The sequence below is a fragment of the Oncorhynchus masou genome, chromosome 32, assembly GCF_036934945.1.
Source record: "Oncorhynchus masou masou isolate Uvic2021 chromosome 32, UVic_Omas_1.1, whole genome shotgun sequence".
Taxonomy (NCBI): domain Eukaryota; kingdom Metazoa; phylum Chordata; class Actinopteri; order Salmoniformes; family Salmonidae; genus Oncorhynchus; species Oncorhynchus masou.
In genome coordinates this window covers 65,562,538-65,583,821 of record NC_088243.1, presented here as the reverse complement: position 1 = coordinate 65,583,821, position 21,284 = coordinate 65,562,538, and the positions used below count along the sequence as shown (strand labels likewise).

Here is a 21,284-nt window from a genome sequence, read left to right as displayed (position 1 = left end):
CTGTCTGTCTGTCTGTCTGTCTGTCTGTCTGTCTGTCTGTCTGTCTGTCTGTCTGTCTGTCTGTCTGTCTGTCTGTCTGTCTGTCTGTCTGTCTGTCTATCTATCTGTCTGTCTGTCTGTCTGTCTGTCTGTCTGTCTGTCTGTCTGTCTGTCTGTCTGTCTGTCTGTCTGTCTATATGTGTCTCTGTCTGTGTGCCTGTGTCTGTATAAACATATGTGTCTGTATAAATATTTGTGTATTGGTTTGTATGTGATACTGTACCTAGTTAGTTATGTGTACAAGACATATATTTCTCAGCAGGCAGCAGACATTCAGTTGTAGCTCCTGTCTGTCTACGCCTTGTAAGCGCGTTACACTGTTAATTGTAAAGCTATGGAGCTGCCCTCAGGCTACAGAGAGAGAGAGAGAGCAAGAGAGAGGTGAAGGAGGGATGAGGAAAGGGGAGGAGGGGAGACGTTGATGAGTGTGTTTGTGTCAAAGTCCTGCCGTGCTGTGACTCAAATACCTTTGGCCTAATTCTCAGGTGCTGCATGAGTAAATAAAGACAAGACTTTATTTGGATAGTCCACCGTTAGATGCAATAATAATGATGTTTTCTTACATGACTTGATGTACAGCTTATTAGTCATAGACTATCTGTTTCAATTCAACTGCATTCAACTATTATTCAACCAAAAAGTGATTTTGGTAGCTGGCTCCTCTTCAGTATATTGTGACACCCTCTCTTCTCACCTCACTCTCTCTCCATCTAATTTTCAGATATCTTCTTGTACTGTTCCTTCCTCCTCTCTTGCTAGCATTCTCCACTTCAACTCCTCTTCTTTTTCTCATGTGCACAGATGGCGTGTGGAATTCCCAGCGGACTAATTTAGCATTGCCCGGCTCCCAGCATGGAGCACTTCACACACCTTCACACTCTCACAGTGCAAGTCATGTCTTCTCTTTTCCTCTCTCTTTCTCTGTCTTTCTCTGGCATGTGCCTCGCCCTTCCTCTATCTCCCCCTCTGTCCCTCTCCCCGTCTCTCCTTCTCTCCCTCTTGTTCTTTATTTTTCTCTACTTAATAGGCACGCACGCACGCACACACACACACACACATGCGCACACACACTCGCACGCACACAGAGTTAGCCTTTTACAGTTGGCCTTCCATAGCTATGTATTTTCTGTGCCCTAGTAGCCACTAGCGAGCACTGAGCTAAAGGCTTCTCATAGGACTGGCATCAAGATCAATGGGCATAATGTTCTAATGGACCCTCAGAAGGACTTGGCCTTGAGGGCTGCTAGGATTGGGGATTCTCACAGCACAGAGGAGAGGCTAGCCTTGGGGGCTGCTAGGAGTGGGGATTCTCACAGTACAGAGGAGAGGCTAGTCTTGGGGCTGCTAGGATTGGGGATTCTCACAGCACAGAGGAGAGGCTAGCCTTGGGGGCTGCTAGGAGTGGGGATTCTCACAGTACAGAGGAGAGGCTAGTCTTGGGGGCTGCTAGGATTGGGGATTCTCACAGTACAGAGGAGAGGCTAGCCTTGGGGGCTGCTAGGAGTGGGGATTCTCACAGCACAGAGGAGAGGCTAGCCTTGGGGGCTGCTAGGAGTGGGGATTCTCACAGCACAGAGTAGAGGCTAGTCTTGAGGGTTGTTAGGAGTGGTGATTCTCACAGGACAGAGGAGAGGTTAGCCTTGGGGCTGCTAGGATTGGGGATTCTCACAGCACAGAGGAGAGACTAGCCTTGGGGGCTGCTAGGAGTGGTGATTCTCACAGCACAGAGGAGAGGCTAGTCTTGGGGGCTGCTAGGATTGGGGATTCTCACAGTACAGAGGAGAGGCTAGCCTTGGGGGCTGCTAGGAGTGGGGATTCTCACAGCACAGAGGAGAGGCTAGCCTTGAGGGTTGTTAGGAGTGGTGATTCTCACAGGACAGAGGAGAGGTTAGCCTTGGGGGCTGCTAGGATTGGGGATTCTCACAGCACAGAGGAGAGGCTAGCCTTGGGGGCTGCTAGGAGTGGTGATTCTCACAGCACAGAGGAGAGGCTAGCCTTGAGGTCTGCTAGGAGTGGTGATTCTCACAGGACAGAGGAGAGGCTAGCCTTGAGGGCTGCTAGGAGATGTGATTCTCACAGGACAGAGGAGAAGTTAGCCTTGGAGGCTGCTAGGATTGGGGATTCTCACAGGACAGAGGAGAGGTTAGCCTTGGGGGCTGCTAGGAGTGGTGATTCTCACAGGACAGAGGAGAGTCTAGCCTTGGGGGCTGCTGGGAGTGGGGATTCTCACAGTACAGAGGAGAGGCTAGCCTTGGGGGCTGCTGGGAGTGGGGATTCTCACAGTACAGAGGAGAGTCTAGCCTTGGGGGCTGCTAGGAGTGGTGATTCTCACAGGACAGAGGAGAGGCTAGTCTTGGGGGCTGCTAGGAGTAGTGATCTCCCACAGGACAGAGGAGAGACTAGTCTTGAGGATTGCTAGGAGTGGGGATTCTAACAGCAAAGAGGAGAGGCTAGCCTTGGGGGTTGCTAGGAGTGGGGATTCTCACAGCACAGAGGAGAGGCTAGTCTTGAGGGCTGCTAGGAGTGGGGATTCTCACAGCACAGAGGAGAGGCTAGTCTTGGGGGCTGCTAGGAGTGGGGATTCTCACAGCACAGAGGAGAGGCTAGTCTTGAGGGCTGCTAGGATTGGGGATTCTCACAGCACAGAGGAGAGGCTAGTCTTGAGCCATAGATCCCTATGGTTCATGCGCACACACATGCATGTACAAAGGGGCGCAAACACACAGACTCACCCATAATGAGTCTTTGGGAAATCTGCCATTAGAGAAGTCTACCTAGGAAAACATATCCAAACCTACTGTAGCTTTTCGGGTGGATGTTGATGCCAACAGTAGACTGATTGGGCGATAGGAGGTTGGGATATATTGACCTAACTCCATATGAATGTATTCCTTTTCCTTGTTGCAGTCTTGGGCTAAAGTGACTTCCTCTCCTTGTCTCCTGTCATTCTTGAAAATAAAGATATGATTTCTGGTTAATACGGAGATTTGCTCGTGGCTGCAGTAATGGGATGCCCAGGCCTCCTGTGCCCTCGGTTGGCACCGAACTGGCACCACTGGCCTGGCACCGAAGGAACAGCTGGGACCAGTCCAGACACACTCAGAGACTAGGGTTCGGATAATTACTGCTCTGTTCTGGTGGGTAGGCGGGGGATGGCACACACACACACACACACACACACACACACACACACACACACACACACACACACACACACACACACACACACACACACACACACACACACACACTGAGCCATTTTATCTCTCCCAAACGTAAACACGCTCGTGCATATATGCACCACACCCACATATCCACTCATAAACATAAAGAGGCACACTCATTCCATTACTCATACCCTCACCACCTCAAAAAGCACATTCACTTTTCAGCTTCAACTTCCCTATTGTGCAAAACAAAACTATTAGTCACCACAAACACATTTCAACAAACCAACATGTCATGGGACAATGCACCTCAATTTTGCTGATATCCTCTTTGTTGGAAAGAACCTACTTTATCTCTCTGGCGTGTGTGTGTGTGTGTGTGTGTGTGTGTGTGTGTGTGTGTGTGTGTGTGTGTGTGTGTGTGTGTGTGTGTGTGTGTGTGTGTGTGTGTGTGTGTGTGTGTGTGTGTGTGTGTGTGTGTGTGTGTGTGTGTGTGTGTGTGTGTGTGTGTGCAGTCCTGCCCTACAGTAACCCCTCCTGCTCCTTGTGTTCCAGACATGACTCGTTGACTCAGCTAACTTCCTCTCATCTCCTCTTCTTTACTCCACAACTGCAAATCCCATCTTGCCATGTTTTCTGGCCCAGTCTCCACCTACTGTACTTTACACCTCCACATGGCTCCTGCTTTACAGGAGAATACACTGCATCAGCAACTGTGTTGACAGTAACAACCTTTCAGCCCCACTATATGGGCCCTCACAGCAACAATATTACCACCTATTAGTTTGCTATCAAGCTGACCCTACTGCTTGAGTTAGTGGTGGTGGATGGTTATCTAGTCTATTCTTGGTCAGCCTCTGTCTGGAGTACAGCAGATCTTTCTCTCTTTCGCTCTTCGTTTTTTTATCGTTTCTCCTCTTTTCTCTCGTTCCCTCTCTCCGACTCTCCTCTTGAACGTTCTTTCTCTCTCTCTATTTTTCTCTCTCATTCTCTTTCATGCGCGCACACGCACACACACACTATCTCTCCCCCTCTCTCTTAGCACCCCCCCTCGCTCTCTGCCTCTGTCTCTCGCTCTCTCACGCTCTCACTCTCTCTCCATCTCTCGCTCTCTGTCTGTCTCTCGCTCTCTCACTCTCTCGCTCTCTCTCCATCTCTCGCTCTCTGTCTCTCTCTCTCTCTTTCTCTCTCTGTCTCTCTCTCGGTCTCTCGCTTTCTCTCTCAGTCTCTCTCTCTCTCAATCTCTCTCCGTCTCTCACTCTCTGTCTCTCTCTCTTTTTTGCTCTCTGTCTCTCTCTCGGTCTCTCGCTTTCTCTCTCGGTCTCTCTCTCTATCTCTCGGTCTCTCTCGCTCTCTCTCTCTCTCTCTCTCTCTCTCTCTCTCTCTTTCTCACTCTCACACAAACTCTCATGTCGTCCCTGACCCTGTTTCAAGCAGAAACAGCTGAACAAATTGTGAGAGGCAGAGGGACCGAGACTCTGAGGGAGCACCATCTGCCATTGGCCTTATAAGGGTTACCAGTTAGGGGTACACTTGTTTGGGACAGCCAGCTAGCCAGGCCAATCTGTGGCCAAGCGTGACCGTGTGAGGAACCAGAGCCATGGGGATGGAAATGGTGGGCGTGTGTGTGTTTATGATATGAGTGTGTGACATGTGAATGTGTGACATGTGTGCTTATGCGTGTGTGTGTGTTCTCTTTTCTTCTCTTATCAGTGTACTCTATCAGTCTGCCCTAGGATAATCTGATTCCCCTCTTCCTACCTCCCTCCTCTCCATCCTTCAATCCCTCCCGCCTCTCCATCTCTCTATCCCTCCCTCCCCTCCATCCATCTATTCATCCATCCCTCTATTCCTCCATCCCTCTATCCCTCCCCTCCATCCATCTATTCATCCATCCCTCTATTCCTCCATCCCTCTCTCTCCCTCCCCTCCATCCCTCTATTCCTCCACCCCCCCTCCATCCCTCTATTCCGCCATCCCTCTATCTCTCCCTCCCCCTCCATCCCTCTATTCCTCCACCCCCTCCATCCCTCTTTTCCTCCCTCCTCTCCATCCCTCTATCCCTCTCCTCCATCCCTCTATTCCTCCCTCCCCTTCACCCCTCCATCCCTCCATCCCTCTATCCCTCCCCTCCATCCCTCTATCCCTCCCCTCCATCCCTCTATCCCTCCCCCTCACTCTATCCCTCCCCTCCATCTCTCCCTTCCTCCCTCCCTCTATTCCTCCCTCCCCTCATCCATCGCTCCCATCCTCTCCTCATCCCTCTATCCCTCCCCTCTATCCCTCTTTTCCATCCCTCTAGCCCTCCCTGCCCTCATCCCTCTATCCCTCCCTCCCCTCATCCCTCTATCACTCACTCCCCTCCATCCCTCTAGCCCTCCATCCTTCCCTCCCCTCCCTCCAGGGAAAGGTATTGATCCCCCCATCCAGGATGCATGTGCAGAAATGTGATGTGAGGATAACAGGTCTAATGGTATTATTCAGGAGCCACCTTGGCCCCTCTGCCCACCACACGCACACACACACACACACACACACACACACACACACACACACACACACACACACACACACACACACACACACACACACACACACACTAACCACATCCACACTACTGAGACTGACTTTTAGTTGTTTTGTGTTGAGTGAGTCTAACTCGGGGTGTCACTAAGCATGTGGATATTAGAGCACTGCGTGTGTTAATCTTCATGTGAATACTGATACAGGTCAGGTTAATTGTATGTTAGTGGCAGATTGTGTCCGTGAGTTGTGAGTGAGTGCACATGTGGCCAGACAGGCTGCAGACTGTGAGAGTGGTGTGTAATAGCATCAGTGTCTGGTGTTTTCCCGTTAGAGTTTTAGTCTGCTCTGAGTGTGAGCTGTATCATGTTCACACACACACACACAGACACACACACACACAGTATTCTCTTACAACGAGTCAGGCCCGGGAACATCACCACGCCACAGATGGCTGCATTGCAATCCCCAAAGCCAATTGGAGTGAGGGGAGAATGTGTGTGTGTGTGTGTGTGTGTGTGTGTGTGTGTGTGTGTGTGTGTGTGTGTGTGTGTGTGTGTGTGTGTGTGTGTGTGTGTGTGTGTGTGTGTGTGTGCGTGCGTGCGTGCGTGCGTGCGTGCGCGCGTGTGTGTGTGTGCTTGCATCTGTCCGTGTGTGTGCTCCTTGGTGCTCTGTTCTCTTTATGGATGGCACACACACAAACACATTCCTAATGGATCTCAACCTGCCAGTCACTCAAAACACACTGACGGACCTGCTGACACCACACACTGACAGCACACGGTGACACCACAACCTGACACATACACTGACACAATTTGACACACACACTGACACATACACTGACACCAAACGGTGACACCACAACCTGACACCACAACCTGACACACACACTGACACTGACCCCACAACCTGACACACACACTGACACTGACAGCACACACTGACACCACAACCTGACACACACACACACACACACACACACACACACACACACACACACACACACACACACACACACACACACACACACACACACACACACGGTGACATATACACGGACAGACTCACTGACAGACACACTGACACTGACACAGACACTGACACCACAACCTGACACAGACACTGACACACACAGTGATACTGACACAATTTGACACACACACTGGCACACACATTGTCACAGACACTGACACACACGGTGACACCACAACCTGCCACACACACTGACACACATGGACACTGACACCACCGTCTGACACAGACACTGACACACACAGTGACACTGACACACACACGGACACAATTTGACACACACACTGACACAGATACTGACCCACACACTGACACCACAACCTGACACACACGCACACACACTGACACACACACTGACCCACACACTGACACCACAACCTGACACACACACACACACACTGACACACACACTGACACCACACACATGGTGACTGATACACGAACAGACACACTGACAGACACAGTGACAGACACACTGACACTGACACAGACACTGGCACACACAGTGACACGAACACCCCACACGGATACCACAACCTGACACAAACACTGATACACTGACAGACACAGACACAGACACAGACACACACAGTGACACACACGGTGACAGATACACGGACAGACACAGTAACAGAAGCACTGACACTAACACAAATGGTGAGACCACAACCTGCCACACACACTGACACCAGGCACTGACTCCACAACCGGACACGCACACACACTGACACCACAACTGGACACGCACACACACTGACACCACAACCGGACACACACATACACTGACTCCACAACCGGACACACACATACACTGACACCACAACTGGACACGCACACACACTGACCCTACAACCGGACACACACATACACTGACACCACAACTGGACACGCACACACACTGACCCTACAACCGGACACACACATACACTGACACCACAACCGGACACGCACACACACTGACCCTACAACCGGACACACACATACACTGACACCACAACTGGACACGCACACACACTGACCCTACAACCGGACACACACATACACTGACACCACAACTGGACACGCACACACACTGACCCTACAACCGGACACACACATACACTGACACCACAACTGGACACGCACACACACTGACCCTACAACCGGACACACACATACACTGACACCACAACTGGACACGCACACACACTGACCCTACAACCGGACACACACACACACTGACCCTACAACCGGACACACACATACACTGACACCACAACTGGACACGCACACACACTGACCCTACAACCGGACACACACATACACTGACACCACAACTGGACACGCACACACACTGACCCTACAACCGGACACACACATACACTGACACCACAACTGGACACGCACACACACTGACCCTACAACCGGACACACACACACACTGACCCTACAACCGGACACACACATACACTGACTCCACAACCGGACACACACACACACTGACCCTACAACCGGACACACACATACACTGACACCACAACCGGACACGCACACACACTGACCCTACAACCGGACACACACATACACTGGCACCACAACCGGACACACACACAAACTGACCCTACAACCGGACACACACATACACTGACACCACAACCGGACACGCACACACACTGACCCTACAACCGGACACGCACATACACTGGCACCACAACCGGACACACACATACACTGACACCACAACCGGACACACACATACACTGGCACCACAACCGGACACACACACAAACTGACCCTACAACCGGACACACACATACACTGACACCACAACCGGACACGCACACACACTGACCCTACAACCGGACACACACATACACTGACTCCACAACCGGACACACACATACACTGACCCTACAACCGGACACACACACACACTGGCACCACAACCGGACACACACACACACTGACACCACAACCGGACACACACACACACTGGCACCACAACCGGACACACACATACACTGACTCCACAACCGGACACACACATACACTGGCACCACAACCGGACACACACATACACTGACACCACAACCGGACACGCACACACACTGACCCTACAACCGGACACACACATACACTGGCACCACAACCGGACACACACACACACTGACCCTACAACCGGACACACACATACACTGACACCACAACCGGACATGCACACGCACTGCCACCACAACCGGACACACACATACACTGACACCACAACAGGACACACACATACACTGACTCCACAACCGGACAAGCACATGCACTGACACCACAACCGGACACGCACACCACTGACACCACAACCGCACATGCACAACACTGACACCACAACCGGACACGCACAATACTGACACCACAACTGGACACGCGCACACAGTGACAACGCAACCTAACACTGATACACAGTGACACCACAACCGACACCACATCCTGACACACACACTGACACACACACTGACACACACACGGATACACACACGGATACACACACTGACACAAACACTGACACAGAGTGACACCACAACCTGACACACGCTGACACCACCTACTGACACACGCTGACACCACCTACTGACACAATACACTGACACCACCTACTGACAAGACACATCCGTAAAGCTCAGGGGCAGACTTCACAAGACTCTTTCTCTCAAGTGAGGAGGAAGAGGAGGATGATGATGAATTCTTTGATCATAGTAGATTGGTGTGCCACGATCCAACATTGCTATTATTCACATTCCCTCTCCCACCAGTGGCGGGGACGACGGCGTATCGCACACACACATGCATTGGCGTCACGTACATTCACACCCAGACACGTCCATTGCGGTCACACACCTCAGGCATTTCCAATCCTCTTCTTTCCCCATGTCCCTACGGAAAGATTTTTCCAGAGACAAAGGAATTTTCACTGTGACAATCTGTGTGTGTGATGGGGCTCGCGGTCAGGCAGAGGATTTTGTTGTGTTAGAATGTGTCATTTAGTCATTGACTAAACTGGGATTAGGTTTGGGTGCCTTTCTTGGCTCTGGGCCCTCTGGTGGTCTTCAATAGACTACAGGAGAGAGACAGACTGATTTACTATGGACTTAAACTCACCCCAGTGGAAGTGAACGTGTTTGAGTGGGTTGGGGTGTTTTAGTAGTGTGTGTGTGTGTGTGTGTGTGTGTGTGTGTGCGTGTGCGTGTGCGTGTGTGTGTGTGTGTGTGTCAATGTGTAAAGTTGAGTGGGTTGGTGTGTTTCAGTTTTAAGTGTGTGTCAGAAGTGTTGCTATTGAGGACAGTGGGTATGCAGAGTGGATTAAATGACCTCAGTCTTTGTTGATACGTGTGTTTGATGGACCACTAATCTAGGATTACTGTGTATTAGTCTGTTTCAGGCTGAGTACAGTGAATTAGTTTATCGCTTTGTTGGTTTTAGTGTGTCAATAGCAAACCTCTCAGATGAGTTAGATTTTTCGGGGCGGCAGGGTAGCCTAGTGGTTAGAGCGTTGGACGAGTAACCGAAAGGTTGCAAGTTCGAATCCCTGAACTGACAAGGTATAAATCTGTCATTCTAACTCTGAACAGGCAGTTAACCCAATGTTTCTAGGCTGTCATTGAAAATAAGAAAAATTTAATTTCTCCTTGTTATGACTATTTATTGATGTATTTTCAAATCATCAGTTATCGGCCTTTGTGTAAAAGTAACTATCCGTTTACCTCTAAGAAGTAAACAACAGGAACAGGAAAGGCCGATGGAGCATCTAGAATGATGATCTCACCAACCATCAACACTACCAGGCTCATGTTACTGTTAGACATATACACTCCATGTGCTGAACTGTGACTCTCTCACTACCTTGGCTGGATTTGTACATGTGTACTCCTAGTGTGAGTAACTTAGTAGTGTGAGTAGTTTGGTTTCAGTCTTTCCTAGTTTTAATACTGCCTTTGGTACTTGTCTTTAAAAGGGTTTCTCTTTACGAGATACAGCTGAAGCACAATGTCTAAATGACATAAATGTTGACCCCATCCTCATATGAATTCAGAGGATTTTAGAGACAAATGGAAAAAGAGGCAGGAAAACCATCTGAAGTCTTGATGAATCCCCTTGAATTCAGTGAATATTGCATCGGCCTGATCTGTTGAATAGAGAGAGAAACATGTCTTCAGTCTTGATAATGTCTGCAGTTGTGTAGATTTGACCTGTTGTGGATGCTGACGTCAATCACTAGGTAATGATATCATTTTGATGATTGTTTATTTGTTAAAGAATGTAAGATGCGTATTAGCTGATTGGGTCCTATTGTGGAGGGCTTTTGGAAAGGTATTTAAATCCTTGGTGATGCATGCACAGGTGTGCGCAATCCCAAACACACAAACAACCACGGACACACACAACCACACAAATACAGCTCTAGGTCAAAGGTTAAGACAGATTGAAGACGGGTTTCTATTTCCCATGATCCTCTAAGGCCCCAGACCTGAAGAACCATCCAATGAGAATCATATTTGCTTGATTGACTTACATTCACTAGCTATCACTAGCTTATACAGTGCTTTCAGGAAGTATTCAGACCTTTTCCACATTTTGTTACGTTACAGCCTTACTCTAAAATGGATTGAATTGTTTGTTTTTTCATCATCAATCTACACACAATACCCCATAATGACAAAGCAAAAACAGGTTTTTAGGAATGTTTGCTAATTTATAAAAAATAAAAACCTGAAATATGACATTTACATAAGTATTCAGACCCTTTACTCAGTTGAAGCACCTTTGGCAGTGATTACAGCCTCCAGTCTTCTTGGGTATGACGCGACAAGCTTGGCACACCTGTATTCGGGGAGTTTCTCCCGTTCTTCTCTGCAGACTCAAGCTCTGTCCGGTTGGGTGGGGAGTGTTGCTGAACAACTCTTTTCAGGTGTCTCCAGCGATGTTCGATCTGGTTCATGTCCGGGCTCTGGCTGGTCCACTCAAGGACATCATTTCTTTACCTACCTATTGTTCACCTAATACCTTTTTTGCACTATTGGTTAGAGCCTGTAAGTAAGCATTACACTGTAAGGTCTACACCTGTTGTATTTGGCGCACATGAAAAATAAACAAAGCACCCCCACAACATGATGCTGCCACCCCTGTGCTTCACGGTTGGGATGGTGTTCAGGTTATGTCGATATAGGACTCTTTTTAATGTGGATATTGATACTTTTGTACTTTTTTCCTCCAGCATCTTCACAAGGTCCTTTGCTGTTGTTCTGGGATTGATGTGCACTTTTCGCACCAAAGTACATTCATCTCTAGGAGACTGAACTCGTCTTCTTTCTGAGCGGTATGACGGCTGCGTGGTCCCATGGTGTTTATACTTGCGTACTATTGTCTGTACAGATGAACGTGATACCTTCAGGTGTTTGGAAATTGCTCCCAAGGATGAACCAGACTTGTGGAGGTCTACAATTGTTTCTGAGGTCTTGGCGGATTTCTTTTGATTTTCCCATGATGTCGAACAAAGAGGCACTGAGTTTGAAGGTAGGCCTTCATCCACAGGTACACCTCCAATGGACTCAAATTATGTCAATTAGCCTATCAGAAGCTTCTAAAGAACTGACATCATTTTATGGAATTTTCCAAGCTGTTCAAAGGCACAGTCAACTTAGTGTATGCAAGCTTCTGACCCACTGGAATTGTGATACATTGAATTATAAGTGAAATAATATGTCTGTAAACAATTTTTGGAAAAATGACTTGTGTCATGCACAAGGTAGATGTCCTAACTGACTTTTAACAAGAAATGTTTGGAGTGGTTGAAAAATGAGTTTTAATGACTCCAACCTAAGTGTATGTAAACTTCCGACTTCAACTGTATATAGACAGGTGTGTGCCTTTCCAAATCATGTCCAATCTATTGAATTTACCACAGGTGGACTGCAATCAAGTTGTGTAAACTTGTCAAGGATGATCAATGGAAACAAGATGCATCTGAGCTCAATTTAGAGTCTCAAAGCAACAGGTCTGAACACTTATGTAATGAAGGTATTTCTGTTTGTTTTTTAATACATTTGCAAAAAATTCTACAAAACTTTTTAGAATATTTTTTTTTTAGAATAAGGCTGTAACCTACCAAAATGTGTAAAAAGTCCAGATGTCTGAATACTTTCCAATTGCACTGTACATCACTGGTCTGTGTACATACATGTATACAATCAGAAAATAAGAGTAACATAACGCACACACACCCCTACAAAATAACACACACTGTGCATTTACACACATTCTCGCTCTCTCTCTCTCTCTCTCACACACACACACACGCCAGAAGCAGGTCATGATGAGGTTAGTCCTTTGCATAGTGTAATATATTCCAGAGCCATGCATTATGCATTATGTTCTTTATTGTTTTGCAGCGATGCAACATGCTGCCACCCATCTAGATGGGCTCTGTAATCACTTAATACACAACCGTCCAGTGATTAACATCATTAAGATACAGGAGATAAATAATCATGCAGAATGATAATTAAAACTCCACATTAGGATGGGGGAAGTGTGTGTGTGTGTGTGTGAGACTAGCTCTCACGGTCTCATGCCAAAATTAGACGTTCATCCATGTTTCTGAAACGTTTCGGTTCCCACGTCATCTCCCGATGTCCTCAAGACATGGATGGACGTCGAATACGGACTTGTATCACGGGTGACTTGGCAGAGATTTTGTGTGGGAGCGTTCTCTTCCTCTCTTTCTGTCTTTATCTGCATCTACGCAAATTGGTATTTGGTATTTTATTAGGATCCCCATTAGCTATTGCAAAAGCAGTAGCTACTCTTCCTGGGGTCCACAAATCACACACAACCTCAGAGTGTGGTAACATACTCACACACACACAAACATAGACACACACAATCTTCTTCACCATACCACATTTTGGCAAGGCATTCTCTGAGTGATTGCTCGTGTTGTCTCATTGGGGTTTTGCCACACTCGAGAAAACAAGAGACATGGACCTGAGAGAGCAAGACAGACGGAGAGAGCAAGACAGACTGGGAGAGCAAGACTGATGGAGAGCAGAAGAGAGGGAGTGAGAACCACCGATAGAGAGATGAAAAGGAGAAACAATCTTAACACAGTGTTGCAATATGTCGACATCGTCCCCTAGCAGTCCCTAATACTATCACTGCTTTAGAGAGCCAAACTCAGGTGTTGAGCCTGTGTGTCATCATATCTGTTGCCACAGCGAGATTTTTGTTTCCCCAGCTTCATGCTATTAGACACTCTATCTCTCTTCTACACTTTCATCTCTCTCCTGGCACTCTCCTCCCCACTCTCCTCTCTACTTTCTTCCCTAATTTCCTCTCTAATTTCCTCCCTACTTTCCTCCCTAATTTCCGCAAGAAGTGTATAGGCGTGACAAAATTCCCGAGAGCGAAATAACTTTGTCTCAAAAACAAGTTCCACCATAGCTGTCAGCATAGACGGCTATTCCACCCCTGTTCACTTTTTTGATGATGTAATATTGCTTGATTTTTGACTGCCTCTCAGTAGGTGTGTACAATTTATTGGATTGTCTTTGTACCTTTCCACTTAAAGTCCCTGCTGTCCCATCTCAAGCCTGGGTTGCTGTACGGTTAACGAGGTGTGCATCAGGGCCAGGTGATGTCAGGGATTACGCTGGGGTTTAGGTTCAGATAGCATTAGTGATTCCTGAGATTTCGCTTTTTTTCTGCTCTCTCTCTCTCCCACCCGCTTCAATTTGACGCGATCTGCAGAGCTGTACACGTCCTGTGTTTCTGTCCATCCCAAGGTGTGTGTATGCATATCTAGTGCTGTGCGTAACCATGCGTGGGCATGTGCTTGCGTGAGTGAGTGAGTGAGTGAGTGAGTGAGTGAGTGAGTGAGTGAGTGAGTGAGTGAGTGAGTGAGTGAGTGAGTGAGTGAGTGTGTGTGTGTGTGTGTGTGTGCGTGCGTGTGTTTGTGTGTGTGTGTTCAGTTCGGAGAGAGGGCATCTAGCATAGAGTAGCGAGCAGCAGCAGTATAACCCTGTTATAACCCTGTTCTGGTGGACTGTGTAGTCCATTACTTTTGAGGCTGTCCATAGCAGAGTTATATCATACTCTGTTGTTCACAGAATATCCTTGCAGCATGTCGTTAAATGTATGTATTATGTTATTCGTATGCTTTATGAGCAGTGAATGTATTGGCCTTCAAGGAGTCGAAACCTTGTAATATTATGCACAATTGCAAATCACAGAAGAAAGTTAATAAGATTCAAGAGAACTCTAACACTTTTATTTAACAAACCACTCTCCCTCCTCTCTCTGTAGGTGATGTGGTGGACATTTACCAGCGGGAGTTTCTGGCCCTGAGGGAGCGTCTGCACTCTGCCGAGCAGGAGAACCTGAAGCGATCCAAGGAGCTCAACCTGGTGCTGGACGAGATCAAGAGGGCCATCGCTGAAAAGCAGGCCCTTAGGGACATCAACCGCACCTGGGCCAGCCTATCTGGTAAGAGGAGAAACTAATTTGAACCAGTCAGAAGCAGTAACAGTTCACCAGAACCAATCAAAACCAGCCAGTGCTATTCAGAACCAGTTGGAGGTAGTCAGAGCTTGTCAGAACCAGTCAAAACCAGCCAGCGCTATTCAGAACCAGTTGGAGGTAGTCAGAGCTTGTCCGAACCAGTCAAAACCAGCCAGCGCTCTTCAGAACCAGTTGGAGGTAGTCAGAGCTTGTCAGAACCAGTCAAAACCAGCCAGCGCTATTCAGAACCAGTTGGAGGTAGTCAGAGCTTGTCCGAACCAGTCAAAACCAGCCAGCGCTATTCAGAACCAGTTGGAGGTAGTCAGAGCTTGTCAGAACCAATCAAAACCAGCCAGCGCTCTTCAGAACCAGTTGGAGGTAGTCAGAGCTTGTCAGAACCAGTCAAAACCAGCCAGCGCTATTCAGAACCAGTTGGAGGTAGTCAGAGCTTGTCAGAACCAGTCAAAACCAGCCAGCGCTCTTCAGAACCAGTTGGAGGTAGTCAGAGCTTGTCAGAACCAGTCAAAACCAGCCAGCGCTATTCAGAACCAGTTGGAGGTAGTCAGAGCTTGTCAGAACCAGTCAAAACCAGCCAGCGCTATTCAGAACCAGTTGGAGGTAGTCAGAGCTTGTCAGAACCAGTCAAAACCAGCCAGCGCTCTTCAGAACCAGTTGGAGGTAGTCAGAGCTTGTCAGAACCAGTCAAAACCAGCCAGCGCTATTCAGAACCTGTTGGAGGTAGTCAGAGCTTGTCAGAACCAGTCTGAACAAATCAGATTTTAAAATTTTGACCCCCTTCCGACCCCTGTGTGTTTGTGCGTGCATTCGTGTGTATAACAAAAAATGTATGTGTGCGCGCCGCGTCTGTGTGCGTGCATTCGTCTGTGTGTGTGGTGTGTGCATGTATTCGTTGTGTGATAGATGAGACCAAGCTGAAGCTGTGGAACGTGACGACCAGTAAGAATGTGCTCCAGCTGCCCAGTATCTTCCATCACCTGCCCCATCTCCTTGCGAAGGAGAGCAGCCTGCAGCCAGCTGTGCACGTGGGCCAGGGACGCACCGGGGGTGAGTCCACACACACATACACGCTCATCCCCATCCTTTCCTAGTTCCACCTCTTCCCACCCTTCCTCTGACAACATTACCAGTCTGCTCTGTCCTGCATTGGTTTTTTCTCCTTTCATCACCTCCCTCTCTGGCTCTCTGTCCAGCATTGGTTATTTCCTCCTTCATCACCTCCCTCTCTGGCTCTCTGCCCCACTGTGGCTGTACCAGTAGCCCAGTTAGACTTCCCCCTCCCTGGGGAGCGAGCCTCCTAACCCCCCACCCCATAAACCTCCACTCCCTTGGAGAGGCCGTCCAAACTCTCCAGACAGCCAGCTAGACTCTCAAAGGGGCCAATAATGAATGTGTGTGCGTGTGCGTGTGCGTGTGCGTGTGCGTGTGCGTGTGTGTGTGTGTGTGTGTGTGTGATTTACGTTTAAGCCACCAAACCCCATCTAAATGGATTACGCGGGCCACGTCCATGAGGGTACCTTGTAGAGCGCGAGCCAGGACTTTACCGCTAGCTCCCCTCTAGTAATTGCAGTACGTTTTATGGGCGTAATAAATGGAGAAGACGGCCACTAGGGTCTACTTATGTTAGCTCACAATGGGAGAGGAGTGGAGGGTGTGGAAGAGTACAGGGTTGTAGAATCAACTGTTGCTGCACAAACATGGCTATTGATTTGGACTTCCTCCCTAAGAGAATGGGAAGTTGGTAAAAAATACCTGAATTGTAGTTCGGCCTTGACTATTTATTATTCTCTTGCATTTGATCAGTCATTGCAGGGCATTGTTATTTTTCACGGATGTGCAGAATGTGTTGACAACATTGTACCATTGTGCTTGTAAGTCCTTCAACTACTCTCCCCTACCCATACTCCCTCCAGCCCTTCTCTCATTTCTCTCTCTCCTCGTCTAGTTAGCTTTCTTTCTCACCCTCTTTTCTTCCCCCTCTCTTCAGAAAACAAGTGATTCTGTCTCTGTTGTGAAATATATACTGACTGGCTCATTCCACCCAATCTAGCACATCATTGGTTCCTTCCCTCCCTGTACTGACTGTGATCGGTCTGTGTGTGTGTCTGTCACAGTGTCGATCGTGATGGGCGTGCCCAGTGTGAAGAGGGAGGTCCACTCGTACCTGACGGACACCCTCAGCTCTCTGATGACAGAGCTCAGTGCGGCAGAGAAGGAGGACTGTGTCATTGTGGTCTTCATAGCTGAGGTGAGATAAAACCAGACATGTTCGTGTTCTGCTATGACGTCTCTGCCCTCTGTAGTCCCTTCAGGAGCTTCTGATGTTATTCAGTGAACTCTCTGTCTGTGTGTGTGTGTGTGTGTGTGTGTGTGTGTGTGTGTGTGTGTGTGTGTGTGTGTGTGTGTGTGTGTGTGTGTGTGTGTGTGTGTGTGTGTGTGTGTGTGTGTGTGTGTGTGTGTGTGTGTGTGTGTGTGTATTTCCACATGTATTTATTAAGGATCCCCGTTAGCTGCTGCCAAGGCAGCTATTCTTCCTGGGGTCCAGCAAAATAAAGGCAGTTATACAATTTTAGAAACATTACAATACATTCACTACTGATTTCACAACAGATAAAGTGTGTGCCCTCAGGCCCCTACTCCACTACCACATAACTGCAACACAAATCCATGTGTACGTGAGTGTATTGTGCGTATGTTATCGTGTGCCAGACAGCTCGGTGTGCCAGACAGCTCGGTGTGCCAGACAGCTCGGTGCATTCAAAATGTCAATACTTCCCACAAATACAAGAAGTGATGAAGTCAATCTCTTCTACACTGTGAAACAGGAGAGAATGACATGCTTATTATTAATGTTAGCATATTATTCATTTCTGTGTACAATCATGGCCAAAAGTTTTGAGAATGACACAAATATTAATTTCCACAAAGTTTGCTGCTTCAGTGTCTTTAGATATTTTTGTCAGATGTTGCTATGGAATTCTGAAGTATAATTACAAGCATTTCATAAGTGTCAAAGGCTTTCATTGACAATTACATGAAGTTGATGCAAAGAGTCAATATTTGCAGGGTTGACCCTTCTTTTGCAAGACCTCTGCAATCTGCCCTGGCATGCTGTCAGTAACTTCTGGGCCACATCCTGACTGATTGCAGCCCATTCTTGCAACATCAATGCTTGGAGTTTGTCAGAATTTGTGGGTTTTTGTTTGTCCACCCGCCTCTTGAGGATTGAGGGCAGCAGCAGGGCAGCCTAGTGGGTAGAGTGTTGGACTAGTAATCGAAAGGTTGCAAGTTCAAATCCCTGAGCTGACAAGGAACAAATCTGTCGTTCTGCCCCTGAACAGGCAGTTAACCCACTGTTCATAGGCCATCATTGAAAATAAGAATTTGTTCTTAACTGACTTGCCTAGTAAAATAAAGGTAAAAATTAAATGGACCACAAGTTCTCAATGGGATTAAGATCTGGGGAGTTTCCTGGCCATGGACCCAAAATATCAATGTTTTGTTCCCCATGCCACTTAGTTATCACTTTTGCCATATGGCAAGGTGCTCCATCATGCTGGAAAAGGCATTGTTTGTCACCAAACTGTTTGATGGTTGGGGGAAGTTGCTCTCGGAGGATGTGTTGGTACAATTCTTTATTCATGGCTGTGTTCTTATGAAAAATTGTGAGTGAGTCCACTCCCTTGGCTGAGAAGCAACCCCACACATGAATGGTCTCAGGATGCTTTACTGTTGGCATGACACAGAACTAATGGTAGCGCTCACCTTGTCTTCTCCAGACAAGCTTTTTTCCGGATGCCCCAAACAATCTGAGAGGGGATTCATCAGAGAAAAATGACTTTACCCCAGTCCTCAGAAGTCCAATCCCTGTACCTTTTGCAGAATATCAGTCTGTCCCTGATGTTTTTCCTGGAGAGAAGTGGCTTCTTTGCCGCCCTTCTTGACACCAGGTCATCCTCCAAAAGTCTTCACCTCACTGTGCTTGCAGATGCACTCACACCTGCTTGCTGCCAATCCTGAGCAAGCTCTGTACTGGTGGTGCCCCGATCCCGCAGCTGAATCAACTTTAGGAGACGGTTCTGGCGCTTGCTGGACTTTCTTGGGCGCCCTGAATCCTTCTTCACAACAATTGAACCGATCTCCTTGAAGTTCTTGATGATCCGATAAATGGTTGATTTAGGTGTAATCTTACTGGCAGCAATATCCTTGCCCGTGAAGCCCTTTTTGTGCAAAGCAATGATGACGGCACGTGTTTCCTTGCAGGTAACCATGGTTGACAGAGGAAGAACAATGATTCCAAGCACCAGCCACCTTTTGAAGCTTCCAGTCTGTTATTCAAACTCAATCAACATGACAGAGGGATCTCCAGCCTTGTCTTCATCAACACTCACACGTGTGTTCACGAGAGAATCACTGATATGATGTCAGCTGGTCCTTTTTTTGGCAGGGCTGAAATGCAGTGGAAATGTTTTTGGGGGGATTCAGTTCATTTGCATGGCAAAGAGGGACTTTGCAATGAATTGCAATTCATCTGATCACTCTTCATAACATTCTGGAGTATATGCAAATTGCCATCCTACAAACTGAGGCAGCAGACTTTGTGAAAATTAATATCGTATCATTCTCAAAACTTTTGGCCACAGCCATGCTGCCCTGTTCTGAGCCAATTGCAATTTTCCTAAGTCCCGCTTTGTTGCACCTGACCACACGACTGAACAATAGTCCAGGTTTGACAAAACTAGGGTCTGTAGGACCTGCCTTGTTGATAGTGCTGTTACGAAGGCAGAGCAGCAATTTGTTGTGGACAAACTTCTCCCCATCTTAGCTTCTGTTGTATCAATATGTGTCAAGTGCAGCGTCTGGTTGCTCCTCATTACACACCAGACCATTCAAATATTCAGCAAATATCAACAACACAGGAATCAGTACAAAACGTATTGTATGACCTTCTTATACACTATATTAGGGCCAGCCTTTGGAACCTTGGTTTTCCTAGATATGGCTACTGTATTGTGATCACTACATCCAATGGATGTAGTGTGGTGAATACATGTTGATGATTTCATTCCTGTGCTGTTTGTAACTACCCTGGTAGGTTGACTGATAACCTGAACCAGGTTGCGGGCACTAGTTACAGTTTGAAGCTTTCTCTTAAGCTTTCTTCTGCAGCGCCTTCTTCACAACACTGTCTGTGTGGGTGGACCATTTCAGTTTGTCCGTGATATGTACGCCAAGGAACTTAAAACTCTCCACCCTCTCCACCACTGTCCCGCCTATGTAGATAGGGGGCTGCTCCCTCTGCTGATTCCTGAAGTCCACGATCATCTCCTTTGTTTTGTTTACATTGAGTGTGAGGTTATTTTCCTGACACCACACTACGAGGGCCCTCTCCTCCTCCCTGTAGGCCGTCTCGTCGTTGTTGGTAATCAAGCCTACCACTGTAGTGTCGTCTGCAAACTTGATGATTGAGTTGGAGGCGTGCATGGCCACGCAGTCGTGGGTGAACAGGAGAGGGCTGAGAACGCACCCTTGTGGGGACCCAGTGTTGAAGATCAGCTTGGTGGAGATGTTGTTACCTACCCTCACCACCTGGGGGTGGCCCGTCAGGAAGTCCAGGACCCAGTTGCACAGGGCGGGGTCAAGACCCAGAGTCTCGAGCTTGATGACGAGTTTGGAGGGTACTATGGTGTTAAATGCTGAGCTGTAATCGATGAACAGCACTCTTACATATGTATTCCTCTTGTCCAGATGGGTTAGGGCAGTGTGCAGTGTGATGGCGATTGCGTCGTCTGTGGACCTATTGGGGCTGTAAGCAGTCTCTCAAAGTACTTCACGATGACCGACGTGAGTGCAACAGGGCGGTAGTCATTTAGCTCAGTTACCTTAGCTTTCTTGGGACAGGAACAATGGTGGCCCTGTTGAAGCATGTGGGGACAGCAGACTGGGATAAGGATTGATTGAATATGTCTGTAAACACACCAG

General features: G+C 47.9%; 1 protein-coding gene across 2 annotated transcripts in view; it reads left to right on the top strand.

Moving 5' to 3' along the window:
* Window positions 1-21,284, top strand: part of LOC135526480 (alpha-1,3-mannosyl-glycoprotein 4-beta-N-acetylglucosaminyltransferase B) — a 175,543-nt gene that overhangs the window by 72,402 nt on the left and 81,857 nt on the right. For both annotated transcript variants that reach the window (XM_064954881.1, XM_064954882.1), the window contains 3 exons: window positions 15,090-15,269; window positions 16,206-16,349; window positions 17,417-17,550. In XM_064954881.1, coding sequence (XP_064810953.1) covers window positions 15,090-15,269; window positions 16,206-16,349; window positions 17,417-17,550 — 458 coding nt within the window. The remainder of the gene's footprint in view (window positions 1-15,089; window positions 15,270-16,205; window positions 16,350-17,416; window positions 17,551-21,284) is intronic.